The sequence below is a fragment of the Echiichthys vipera genome, assembly GCF_963691815.1.
Source record: "Echiichthys vipera genome assembly, chromosome: 7".
NCBI lineage: Eukaryota > Metazoa > Chordata > Actinopteri > Perciformes > Trachinidae > Echiichthys > Echiichthys vipera.
Window position 1 is genome coordinate 14,685,325 of NC_139832.1, and position 12,716 is coordinate 14,698,040.

Below are 12,716 nucleotides of genomic sequence, written 5' to 3' on the forward strand. Positions count from 1 at the left end.
TCTACACAGGTTCCTGGGCTGCTGTGCGGCTTTTATTCAAAAAATCACCATTCCGGAGAGCAATCTGATCTGATCAGCACACGGGATCTTCCTTTTTTACAAGGAGGGCCGCCGACAGGACTGATGTTGGTAAGTGGCACCCAGGACTCTCTGTGTAAGGATGGCGGGGGAAATGTAATTGTGATACATAGGCCTATATTCGGCTTGCGATAACAGAGCTGAAGACAATGCTGGATGTGCTCCTCTGGACTGGTACAACATGATGAGCCCATAAACTGGATGTCAGCATGGTGCAGTCCCGATGCTTCAAAGCAAGGTCGACGTGAATTTGCAGCAGTAGGATAATATTTGCATCCAGATGGTGAAACCAGCAGAGAGTGTGTATGTGTCCTTGTGTGTGCGTGTGTGTGTGTGTGTGTGCATGGAGTCAGCTCCATCACTGCGTGCTGTATGCGCAGAAAAAAAAACCATATATCAGATTATCTTCTTCATCGATATTTAAGCAGATGTGGATGCGGCGTCCACTTGTGGGGAAACAGGGGCGACCACAACAACCACTCCTGCAGCTGCGGCAAAAGTTCAGCGTAATGGATTTATAAAATACCTAACACAATTACGTCAAGGGCAGGGCGAGATGCTTAAATAGCCCACTGGAGCTCAGTTCCAAACCATAATGAAGCGTATTGTTTTTAATTAGCGCTTCAGCACCATGGACAGGTCATGATTTGATCCGCTTGTTTGTATTGGTGGTGATCTGGGGGGGATTAGGTTTTTGTACTCATAATACCATAATCTCAGTCGCATTATCATCTGATCAACACGGCGAACGGCTGGGATGTAGTGTGTTTAGTGTGATGAATCAAAATCATATCCACAAGCTTTGAGCCCAAACAGCGAAATCGTCCTGTTTTTTTATCTCCATGTTCAGCCTCAGATCGTATGATTCACGCTGAGATGGGGGTGTTGACACGTTTAGACTGGGCGGGCCGGGTATCAGACCACTGTGTTCAATAGCTCTTATACATTCAGGACTAATCACCAACGCCTTTATTACCAGGCAGAGAACAGCATTCATATTTCAAGCCCTCTCTTTTGTTTAAAATCATAATAGAGATGAAAAATAAATGGGACCAATGAGGTTCAATTTAGGAAATAGTCTAAATCACTGTTTGGTCGTCAGTAGTTTGTTATTTTTGAGTTGATGATCTATCTTTATATCATTTTGTTGGTGTCATAGCTACATGCTGAAGGGCTGCAAATAACTGCTATTTAATTTATCAGTAAATCTGCCAGTTATGTTCTTTGGTCTGTTGAATGTCAAACAATAGTTAAAGTTGCCCATTACATTCTCCAGTGCCAAGGATAAGGACTTTAATCATAGCTTCTCAACTCAAAGATGTTCAAATGACTAAAATCAAATCAATGTATATTTGTCACATACTCAACACAATACATGCAGTGAAATTATTTTTATTCCAGCTGCAGAAACAACTATCAAGTAGAGAAAAATAAGATACAGTGAACTAGTAAAATTAAACAAGTAAAAAAAATATATATATAAATCAAAACTAATATTTTTAAAACAACTTAACAGTAAATAAAACATGAAACAGAATGAGTTGAGTTATAACCATAAGACATATGCAATGAGTGGATTGATTACATATATTAGTTATATTTAGGTATAAATCATAGAAAACTAAGAACTTGTGGGGCTTCAACCCGCAAATTTTGGAATTTCTGAAAAATGGTAGAGCTGTTGCCCCGTGACCCGATCCCAGATCAACGGTTGCAGATGAATGAATGAATGAAAAATTGTTATCAAAACTGCTGCATGTTAATCGTCTGTGAATAAACAAATCAGTTCATCTATTTGATTCAGTATAACAGTGTTGTGATTATAATCTTTTCTTTTTTTGGTTGTTTGACTCCTTAAACAACTAAAACATCGTAAAAGAGACGGAGAAGAGTGCAAATAATTTGTTTTCCACCAGCTGTGTTTTCATTCTTATTGAACTTTGGCATCACCTGTTCATCTGCCAATAGATAGGATGTTGTGTTGTACCTTGGTCCGAAGCAAACAACCACTCAGAGGTGCCGCTCAGATGTCACAAAATGATGTACTATTCCACAAACATTTTTCCTCAGAGGACATTTGTCATGGATCATAAATCTCGCTCCCACACTATTGCTATATAAATGCTCCAGGGATGTCTGTCTGTCTGTGTGTGTGTGTGTGTGTGTGTGTGTGTGTGTGTGTGTGTGTGTGTGTGTGTGTGTGTGTGTGTGTGTGTGTGTGTGTGTGTGTGTGTGTGTGTGTGTGTGTGTGTGTGTGTGTGTGTGTGTGTGTGTGTGTAGATGAGGGTATACTCTTAGTAGAAAAAGAAAACATGATTTGACATGAGAGAAAAACATCACATAATGCTGGCCTGACTCACTTAAAACTGTTTTGCTGCATGTCTCCTGTTCTGCAGGACATCAAGACAAAATTAGATCAGATGCAACAAAGCAAGATGACTGAAAGCAAATAACAGCAGCAGTCAAAGACAAATGTACAGAGAGGGGCGTGTGGATGTTGGAATATGGTGTAGAAGTAATAGATATACATTATTATGACTTTAGTAAGTGGTCACTGTTTATCCTTGAAGTACTGTGTTTGTTTAAAGTGTGCAACAGAGATATTATTGTATTATAATATCATGCATTCTTTTGTGTAGTTGTTGAAACAAATCTTTAATCATATGTTATTTAGGTTGTTCTGTAGCTGAAACAAAATCCTAATGGCTAAGTCATTCATGGATTTATGGAAAAGAGAGACATAACCTGACAGTTCATTGTTGCATGTTGGTGAAGAGATTGGACTTGATTTGTTTCAATAATCTTATAAATCTTAGTATTTGCTCAGTTATTCTCTGGCTGTATGTGAAAATGTACAGAGAGCATATTGCAGCTCAAAAATCTAACTTTGCTTATCTATTACTGTTCACAGGGTTGCGGGTAGAGGGCTCACAGGGCCAGTTATGGCTCATGGAAAAAAGCCAGAAACCATTACCAAAATATTGGCTCCCAGCCCTCCACCGTACCCCGGTCCAGGACTCACTAAACAGAGTGGAGAAGAGCAGCGAGGTTTGGTGAAGGAGGCATCCGACGAACCACTGTGTACCTTGAACGATGATGACAGTGAGCAGCTGACTTCTCCTGTTCCTGCGAGCCACTATTACATGAGTTGTGACCCTAGTCCCGAGGACATGGAGGACACCTGCTCTGAGTATGACAACGTGGGCTCTGATGTGGAGCAGGACTATGATGAGGTGCTGCATTTAAACAGAGAGGGCGTTGTGGACACACGGTACTACAAACAGTACTCTCCTGAGGATGGTGGCTATATAAAGCATGCTGTAGGTGATAATATTAATGAGAACAGTGGTGCCGTGGACCAGTTCACTCCCAGGCCTCGCCATGGCACAGAAATATGTGAGGGATCACAATCAGACACTAAGCCTCACAAGATGGGCCCTCGCTTTAGGTCGCATTGCGCTCAGATCGCTGGTAATGAAGCAGAGAAGGATGTGGACAAGGGCCAGGAGAACAGGTTCTTCTTTAGTGACGGAGATGAGATAGAAGTGGTGCTGGATGGGGCCAAATTTATAGAGGATTTAGAGGAGACAGAGGACAGTGTTCAAAGGAAGACTGGTCTTTATCAGGACAACGAGAATGAAAGAATTAGAAAGCGAGGTGATGAAAGGGAAAGAGAAGATGGCACTGGAGTCGCACGAAACCATAATATCCCAGGAGCCAGTAAGAAAAGTGAGTCGTCTCACATTGGTTCGAAGGAGAGGCAGAGTAAAGGACGAGGGCGAAGGGTAGCAGCAGAGGACATGGAGCATAGTGTTTCTGGGATCAAAGGATGCACAACCAACAGCAGTGAGCAGCGTCCAAAAACTTTGTCAAAGGACTGCAAAAAAGCTGCTGAGCGGACCAAAGCTAGGCCTGGCTCCAATAAGCAACATCCTCCTCCACCGCCTCGTCATTCCCAGGCCCAGCCACCTACTGACGCGCAGAAGGCACCGCCTCGTAGAGAGATTCCTCCTGTTCCCAGACCCAGTCCCTCCTCTGCTAACAGCCGGGAGAGCGAACCCAGGGTTATCAAACCATCCCTGGCTCCTCATCACACACTGGAACAACAGAAGGAGCCTCTTGAGGAGAAGCAGAGACGGCCAGAAAAACCCCAGCAGGTAACCGATGCAAATAGGGCAGGTCTTTGTCAGATCTCCTTCCCTGTGGCTTTGGTTTGGGTCTGCACAATCTACCTTGTGTCCCAGGGTGAATTTGAATTACATGCTTTGCAATAGTCTTTTTTCGCCTTTTCCGCATGGGGTTACCATCTACACAGGACAGTAAGAAACTTTTCAACAGTGCTTGCTGAAATTAAAGCTGATGTTTGTATACAACAGGGTGAAAAGCAAAGCACAGCTGTGATACCTGAGGAAGTGCCGAAGCAGCAGAGGAGGCCTCAGTGTCCAGAGCTCATACCTGCAGAGGAGAGCAACAAACCCAAGGTGAAGAAGATGATTTGTCAAATATGAGCTCCGACTACTTTTAATTTATGACCTTGTAGTTTTTGAGAAATAATTGCTCTTTACATCTTTGTAATTACATTTTGTCGTTATTCTCACTAAAGTGTGGAGAATGCTTTTGAAACGGCTGCACAGGAGCCACATTTCTCGAAGAAATAACTATGATACTGCTATGATAATTGAAATTTCTTCTTGGGCATTATTGCTGTATAAATGTTGTACCATTGAACTATAACTTATTGACCTTTTTAACTTATTTTAAAGAACACCCAGGAAGCTGCTTCTTTCCCCAGCTTTGAGGATGGTAATTATTCCATAATGTTCATACATATTCATAAGACTTTGAAGCACATTACAGTGATTCACAATGGGAGCCTTTTGTTTTGCTGCATAGTCCCAGGTCCCTGTGAGCCAGAGGACCTTATTGATGGGATCATCTTTGCTGCTAACTACCTTGGCTGCACTCAGGTGTTGTCTGATAAAAATCCATCCAAGTCTGTCCGCATGTCCCAGGCCCATGAAGCTGTCAGTCGTATCAAGGTAAACTACCTTTTTCAGGGAGACGGTCGTTAACATCCATCGATTTAGTTTATACATATTCAGATCTGCCAAAGAGGTTGCTGCATGCTTTCTTCCTGTTGCTGTGTCTCAAAAATGCAGGGACAGATTTCCAAACAGACTGGCTTTGTGTAAGGAAGAAATTGATTAGGTTTATGTTAATCTGAATCTGGGATTTTTGTTATTAGACAAGTTGGCTTTTTAGCTTTAGCCTTCAAAATACCAGAGAGACTGTTGGCAGGTTAAAGAAACAAAATGGAAGTCCCTTGTATAACAACAACGTACTTGTTCAGCGCGGACAGGGGCCTTTGCTCCCAAAGTGCCTCTTACTTTAGATTTTAATGACATTTTAGGTATTAAGTAGTACAATATGTATATACAGCATATATATATATATATATATACATGTATATATATATATACTGTATATATACTGTATACAGAGTCATGCAGTCATTTCTTTGCCACACGGTGGAGCTGTTGCATGCCTTTTTTGCTCATCTGCCTGTGTTAGTGTTTTGGTAATAAGCCGAAAGTTTGCATTGTGAGATAAAAGTACAGAAATATTATGTCTGATTATTATTGCTATTTATTTCAAAGAGCCAAGACGAAGACTCTCAAATGATGACAGAAGTGGACCTGTTTATCTCCACTAAAGCTGTCAAAGTGCTGAATGCTGACACACAGGTTAGTAACTCTTTGTGTGCTCATTCAGCTTCCCTTCTGTGTTAAATCTATTTCAGGCGTAATGAGTAGTTATTGACATTATTTTGGCTCCACCTAGGAGACAATGATGGACAGTGCTTTGCGGACCATCTCCTATATCGCAGACATTGGCAGTATTGTGGTTCTGATGGCACGGAGGCGCATGTCTCAGGCCTCATCAGAGGATTTCTCAGAGTCTCCAGACTCTGCCAGCGAAGGGAAGAGTCAGTACAGGATGATCTGCTATGTGTTTGAGTCAGAAGATGTAAGTTTTTGCTGCGTAACTGCACATTCGATTTTAGTTTTGGTTTTATACTTAAGTTATGTTTAAGATATTTGTTCGGTGGTCACTAAAACATTGTGATCTTTCTAACTCGTGTTGTCAACGGGGAGAGCCCTTCTGCGGGGTAGTTTTACCCAAACTCTTCCCATCCCACAGGCACAGCTCATTGCACAGTCCATTGGTCAGGCTTTTAGCGTGGCCTACAGAGAATTCCTGCGAGCCAACGGCATCAACCCGACCGACTTGAGCCAGAAACAATATAGTGACATCATCAACTCCCAGGAAATGTACCACGACGACCTCGTCCATTTCTCAAACTCAGACAACTGTAAAGAGGTGTGACATTTTTTATTTGGCTGTAGGTGGATTGTTGATGTTAACAGATGGATTGATGAAGAAATGCTTTTTCTTTGTTCCAGCTGTATGTGGAGAAGCAGAAAGGGGAGAGTCTCGGTGTGGTGATTGTGGAGTCCGGTTGGGGGTCCATTCTGCCAACTGTCATCCTGGCTAGTATGCTGAACAGCGGCCCTGCAGCTCGCTCTGGAAAACTCAGTGTTGGGGACCAGATTATGTCCATCAATGACACCAGTCTAGTGGGGCTGCCTCTTGCCACCTGTCAGGGCATCATCAAGGTATGGAGCATCAGCCACCTTACTGCTCAGAAATATCACTAAACAATATCCTAGTTGTACGTACACCCTACTCAAACAGGAGTCAATAGTACATTTGTTGCAGACTATCTTTATATATGGATTTAGTGCACTACTAACTATTTTGAAGGCCTTTCAGATTGAATCAAAGGAAACTGCAGCTCCCATATTTTAAATATTTGTTTGGATACAAATGGAGGAATATATTATATCAGGCTTTGACGTGTCCTTAAAAATAGATGTGACATTAATCTGTTTTTATTGTACTTTTTTCTTCCAGGGTCTGAAGAACCAAGTGAAGGTGAAACTGAGTATTGTGAGCTGTCCTCCTGTCACCACTGTCCTTATCAAGAGACCTGATTTAAAATTCCAGCTTGGTTTCAGTGTGCAGAATGGCATTGTAAGTAAGCGCTTGTCCCTACAAAGCATGACACACACATGATGTTAAAGATGAGGCTGAGTGAAAATGAAAGGCAGCTTCTGAAGAGCACAGCTGTTTTTGAAAAGGTGAGGGTTGTGCTATATAGGCGTCTATGCAGTTACAGACCAAGTGTGTTTTTCCACCTCCTCAGATCTGCAGTCTGATGCGAGGTGGCATAGCTGAGCGAGGCGGTGTTCGTGTTGGACACAGAATCATTGAGATAAATGGTCAGAGCGTTGTTGCCATGGCACACGAGAAGATTGTTCAAACCCTGTCTGTCTCAGTGGGTGAGGTAAGAAGACATCATGCCACAAGATGGCAATTTTCACTGATTACTGCACCGCACACATTACTGCACCATGCAGGCCTTTTAAAGATCTGCGCACAGATTAGATCAGTTTGAGAATATCAAGGCACAGACGTTTGGTAACATACATTACTAATGCATGCGTTCAATCAAGAAATACAGTCAGTCCTTGGTAAAAAGGGCATTGTTAAATCTTTATGCAAATGTTGATAATGAGTCAGTCAATACACTGTTAACTTTAATAAACCAATTACTGAGCTCAAAGCTACAAATTAAAGTGCATACAGCGCTCATACACCTTTTCCAAGGTCATATTCAAACACTTTTCAAGCACTTTCAACGTCCATTTTCAAGCTTTTCAAGCATGATACAGCTGTGGTGAACTACATATTTCTATGAACACGTTTGACTAAAATGGTGTTTTGTTATACTAATAGCAAAGATATTAAAATTAAATTTCTCTTCTATAGCTGTTTGCTGTGAAAGAAACGCAGATACAATCTCAAGTGTTTTTAAGCACCAATATTCAAGCATTTTCAAGGATTTCAAGCACCCATCAGAACCTGTGCATATCTCTATCTACCCCAGTGTGGATAATGTGATTCAGTAGAATAGTTTCAAGTTTTGGAAAATACGCTTATTCCCTTTCTTGCTGAGAGTTAGATGAAAAGGTCAATACCATTCTCGTGTCTGTACAGTAAATATAAAACTACCACAAGCAGCTGGTTAGCTCACCATAAAGACTGGAAACAGGGGGAAACAACTAGCCTGGCTCTGTGCAAAGGTCACAAAATCCACCTACAAGCACCTGCTTAACTATGGCCTGGTGATTTTTCTATACCAACCATTCTTGGTCTGCTCAATTACTTACACATTTCAACAGCTGTTAAAATGCTGTGATTTTGTTTTGTTTTTTTTCTCCCAGTGTTTTGTCTCCATTAAAGCCACAGAATCTTATTATTTGTCAGTAATGGATGAAAGGTCCCTTCTGAACAGAATGGAGTAAATTAAGCCTGGATTCAAGGGATGTGATTAGGACTGTGTCTCTAGAAACGGGCTCTTAAGTTGACAGTGTAATTGTCCCTGCTCCTCTCGTCTCTGCCTCTCTGCCAGATCAACATGAAGACGATGCCTGCCGTTATGTTCAGACTGCTGACGGGACAGGAGACGCCTATCTATATATAGAAAACCTGCATGGATCAGCCCACTGTAGTTCTGCATGTCTGTGCTGTGTGGAGGCGATGGACAGATGATTGACAGGTGGCTCAGTGGGACAAGGAGAATTTATTTTTCTATCATTTTATTTTCTCGGCCTCTTGTTGCAATGCTGTAAAGAACATCCAGTTCTCATTTTCAGGTTTTATCTTGAATTACATTGTCATAATGGCCTTACAATGTGAATACTCTGTCTGTAGTACTGTACGTGAGTTTCTGGTGTTGAAGAGAAGTAGCTTTAAGGTCATGATTATTTTCTTATGAAGAGATAAATTAGTACATTTATTTTTTATTTAGTCATTTTTATAATGTGTATGGAGTTTAAAAATGTACTTCTACTGTAAATACTTTGGATTACTCAAGGACTTGGTTGGAAAGGCCATATTACTCCTACAGTATATGCATGTTATTATAAAGAATTACTGACCAGGGACTCATTCTCACTCTGACATGATAATCCATTACAGTAAGTATTAAAAGAGGATAATGATATGCTGTACAAAGGCACTAAACTATGTGTATTATGGTGATGCTGAAGGCCAAAGACACAACTACTTCTCAAAGACATGCAGTATGGGTGATCATTACCTTTACCCGAGCGTACAAGAATGTATCAAAATATACATTACTGAATGAATGTAATGCTATAACACACTGAGAATACAATCTCACGGATGAATGCTTGTTGTTGTTTTTATTTTATTATGGCGTTACTACAAAAAAGTACTTACAAACACACAAGACAGAGAGAACATTTCCCTGGATTAGGGATTAATGAATCGTTCGTATCCAAACAGTTTGGTATTCATTCTTCCTCTCGTGTTTTCACATTTATTTCAATTCCAGAAGCTGTGAAAGAAGGCTGCTTCAACCGATGACGCTGCTCAGGAACTATGCGCAAATTAAACCACATATTGTTGTCATGGCAATGTGCATGCATTGCAAGAAATCCTGAAGAGGCTATCAACAAGAAATCAATATCACACTAGCAATTGTTTTGTCTCGGCTTTCATTTCTAATGAAAAATTGAGTTGGACAATAACAGATCTACAATCCTTGTTGATCAGTGTATGGATCCCATACAACTTAATACATAGTGCTAACAACTACTGCAACATGACAATATACATTACAAATACAACTATGTACAGTTAAATCATTTGTAACACATAACACTTAACTGTCTCACATAATGACAAATGTGTGAATGAGACACTCTGTCTGTAACACATTCAGCAAAAATATCTTCAAGTATTGGCTGGAAAAGCTCCCTGAGGGCAACCAGGACGGATTCATATATGTTCCTAAAACAGAAATAAAATCATCAAGGTCAATGGGCAACAAAGGTGAAAATAACTTTGAATGTAATATGAATTTGGTATAAGTGCAGCACTCAGGATTTCAGACATATATGCAGATGTGGCCATAAAAGCAGTGATTCATTTTGTTTTGATGTTGCATCCATCATCAGTACTGCATTGGTCACAAAACTGAATATGTATTTTGCAACAATAAATGTAAATCAAAGTCAAGTTTTCTATGAATAATGCAGCCTTGCTGCTTGTAAGTGAATGAATAATCCATTGCTTGACCTCAAGAGAAGGTACTACCCTTTCAGTGTTGCCAACTTACCGATGTGACTTTTGATGTCAGCGGTGAAATTGTCACTCCATCAAGAAAAACTGAATTCAGGTAGCCCTCCCCATAAGACACGTCCTCGTCTTCATAACTGTCAACGCCAACACTGAACGCCTCTTTAACCTTCTCCGGTATGAGAAAGTTCAACATCACCACCAGAACCCCGATGACAGTGCACAGCACACCTGGAAATCATTTCAGTTAGTAGAAGTCACCCTTCAGCACTCTGTACTATCTGTTTACAGGACAAAACATACAAAATCAATGTGCAGCTTCCGAATTTCAGATTTCAGGTTTTTACCTGTAGCCAGAGCCAACCAGAACGAATGGCTGTACTCAGTTTCAAAGGAGTCAGTCCCTATGGAGAAAACACAATGCGGTACGTTCATGATGGTGGAGAAGGAGGCCATGGAGAAGAAGATGAAGGCAGCGGTTGCCATCATCATGTACCCCGCGTACAGAATGACCGGCATGGAGAAGAGGATATTGGCGAGCATCCAACAGCAAAACGCCGTCCTGTGAAAGTGTGCAGCAATTTTAATTTCTGCTACTTTAAAAAATAATCTGCTGAAAATGACAGTACAACTTCAAAATTGCATGTGGTTATTTATTGTTACCAGAGGGTTGCAGAGGCGTATCGTCCAGAGTATCTGTACTGAAAGATGAGTCCACACGGGCTGCTCAGGGTGAATTTCTCAGCGATGTACAGGATGGGGTTGGGTAAACCTTTCTCCAGAGCTTCCTCATACTCTTCTTCCATAGCGTCATGCCAGCTGAACATCTCATTGTAGTCAATGGTCTCATTGAACTGTATGACAGGATTCCCTGAGAGAGAAAGCATGCACATATATGACAGATGCATCTAAATACATAAATCCCACAAATGGTGTTGCAGTTTTAAAGGTCTCATATTGTAAAAACTGAGATCTTTTTTTTTTTTTTATTATAAAGCATGTTAAGGTGCTATATAAAGAGACAGGTGCTAAAACGGAGCATTTCAGGCAGAAGTAAATACGTGTATATTCAGACACAGTATGAGAAAAATAATATATATTTTTTTACATTAAAAAATGTTAACATGTTCTTGTAGAAACCCAAAATACAAGAACGAACCACTTTAATCAAAGATCTTATGTGTTCACAGTATTAAAGATGCCAGTATATTACATTATTATACATACGTATATCTACACACAACATCAGCAACCGTGACTCACCCTTTAGTGTCACGTTAATGCCGTACAGTCCAACATGCAAGCCGATGTCAGCGTTAACCACTGCGTTGCTGAAAGACTTGTAGGTGGCATTAGTGGTCATTCTGGCCTCGGCCCAGTCGTTGGTAAAGTTGAGCGCTGCAGAGAAAAGGACACAAAGGTGAGTGATTCTGGCAGGAAAGGAAAAATCTGTGATTTATTCAATGAAAATGACAAGAACACAAAACTCACCCACTATCACCACGCCTATGAACAAGCTGATAATTATCCTAAACATCCAGAACAGCCTCTGATGGGAAGGGAAAGAATCTGAGTTATTTCAGGTGAATAAAAAAGTTGACAGAAGGAGATGATCATCCTGAGGTTTTTGCAGTGAGTGATAGTTTATCTGATGCTTTGCACTCACCGACTTCCCTCGTATCCCTGGCAGAATGAGAAGAAGACTGCCGGCTATAACAAGGAATACCAGAATAATGGTGAGCAAGCTGCCACTGAAGATGAAGGCAGTCCTTTGTAGAGGGTAGAATGGGTAAATGTCATCGTAGAAAGTCATCTTCGCTCCTTAGCTGAGGCTAGGCTGTGTAACAGAGAAGACAGTGTTAGTGGACGGGTTCTCAGTTTCCTCCAGATGCAGAGATAGCAGCTCTTGTTCCTTACAGTTAAAGATAGAAGATATAGGATGGGACATTATTACTGCTGTGTAACATGGCACATGGTTAAGCACAATCATGTTTGACTCATGTAATATCATCTAATGTTCCGTGGCACTGTGTATCTTTCCTGCAAAAAAATGAATGCATCTTTATAATGCCCAAACACATGCAATTCTATACATCCAGTGTCTGTGTCAGTCAGTGTAATTCAAATAGTTGCTCTTGATTCAATGCAGTCATTTGAACCAAAATAAGAGAAAAGATTTAAATAAAACCCACAAATGATCCAAAAGATCTTTCTTACCCTAAAGTTGGAAGATGACGACCGAAGAAGAGAGTGAAGTGTGACTGTGGAAGGGAACATACACTTCTTTTATACCACAGGTCCCCTTTGTGTCACGGAGAAGGAGGATGCATTGACTGGAATGCTGTGGAAAAGAGGTGTGATCCAGAAGTAATGACCATACCCATTTGGGCAACACAGGTCACATGCAG

The 12,716-nt window shown here is 40.9% G+C and overlaps 2 protein-coding genes across 2 annotated transcripts; one reads left to right on the plus strand and one right to left on the minus strand.

Annotated features, from left to right (window-relative positions):
- Positions 1 to 3,020: 3,020 nt before the first annotated feature.
- On the plus strand, positions 3,021 to 8,706 carry apba2a (amyloid beta (A4) precursor protein-binding, family A, member 2a; the record flags this gene model as incomplete). The annotated part of the gene is made up of 11 exons (XM_083917410.1): positions 3,021 to 4,235; positions 4,455 to 4,559; positions 4,842 to 4,881; positions 4,972 to 5,117; positions 5,736 to 5,822; positions 5,920 to 6,105; positions 6,280 to 6,459; positions 6,543 to 6,755; positions 7,054 to 7,173; positions 7,346 to 7,486; positions 8,615 to 8,706. 11 exons carry the CDS (start codon positions 3,021 to 3,023, stop codon positions 8,684 to 8,686), a joined length of 2,505 nt encoding a protein of 834 aa, XP_083773536.1. The 3' UTR covers positions 8,687 to 8,706.
- A 1,624-nt stretch (positions 8,707 to 10,330) lies between these two features.
- duox2 (dual oxidase 2) lies at positions 10,331 to 12,692 on the minus strand (the record flags this gene model as incomplete). Its single annotated transcript, XM_083916441.1, is given in 9 exon segments — positions 10,331 to 10,539; positions 10,656 to 10,870; positions 10,972 to 11,179; positions 11,572 to 11,706; positions 11,800 to 11,857; positions 11,975 to 12,127; positions 12,502 to 12,528; positions 12,530 to 12,659; positions 12,661 to 12,692. Coding segments are annotated over 9 exon segments (1,167 nt in total).
- Between the last annotated feature and the right edge of the window lie 24 nt (positions 12,693 to 12,716).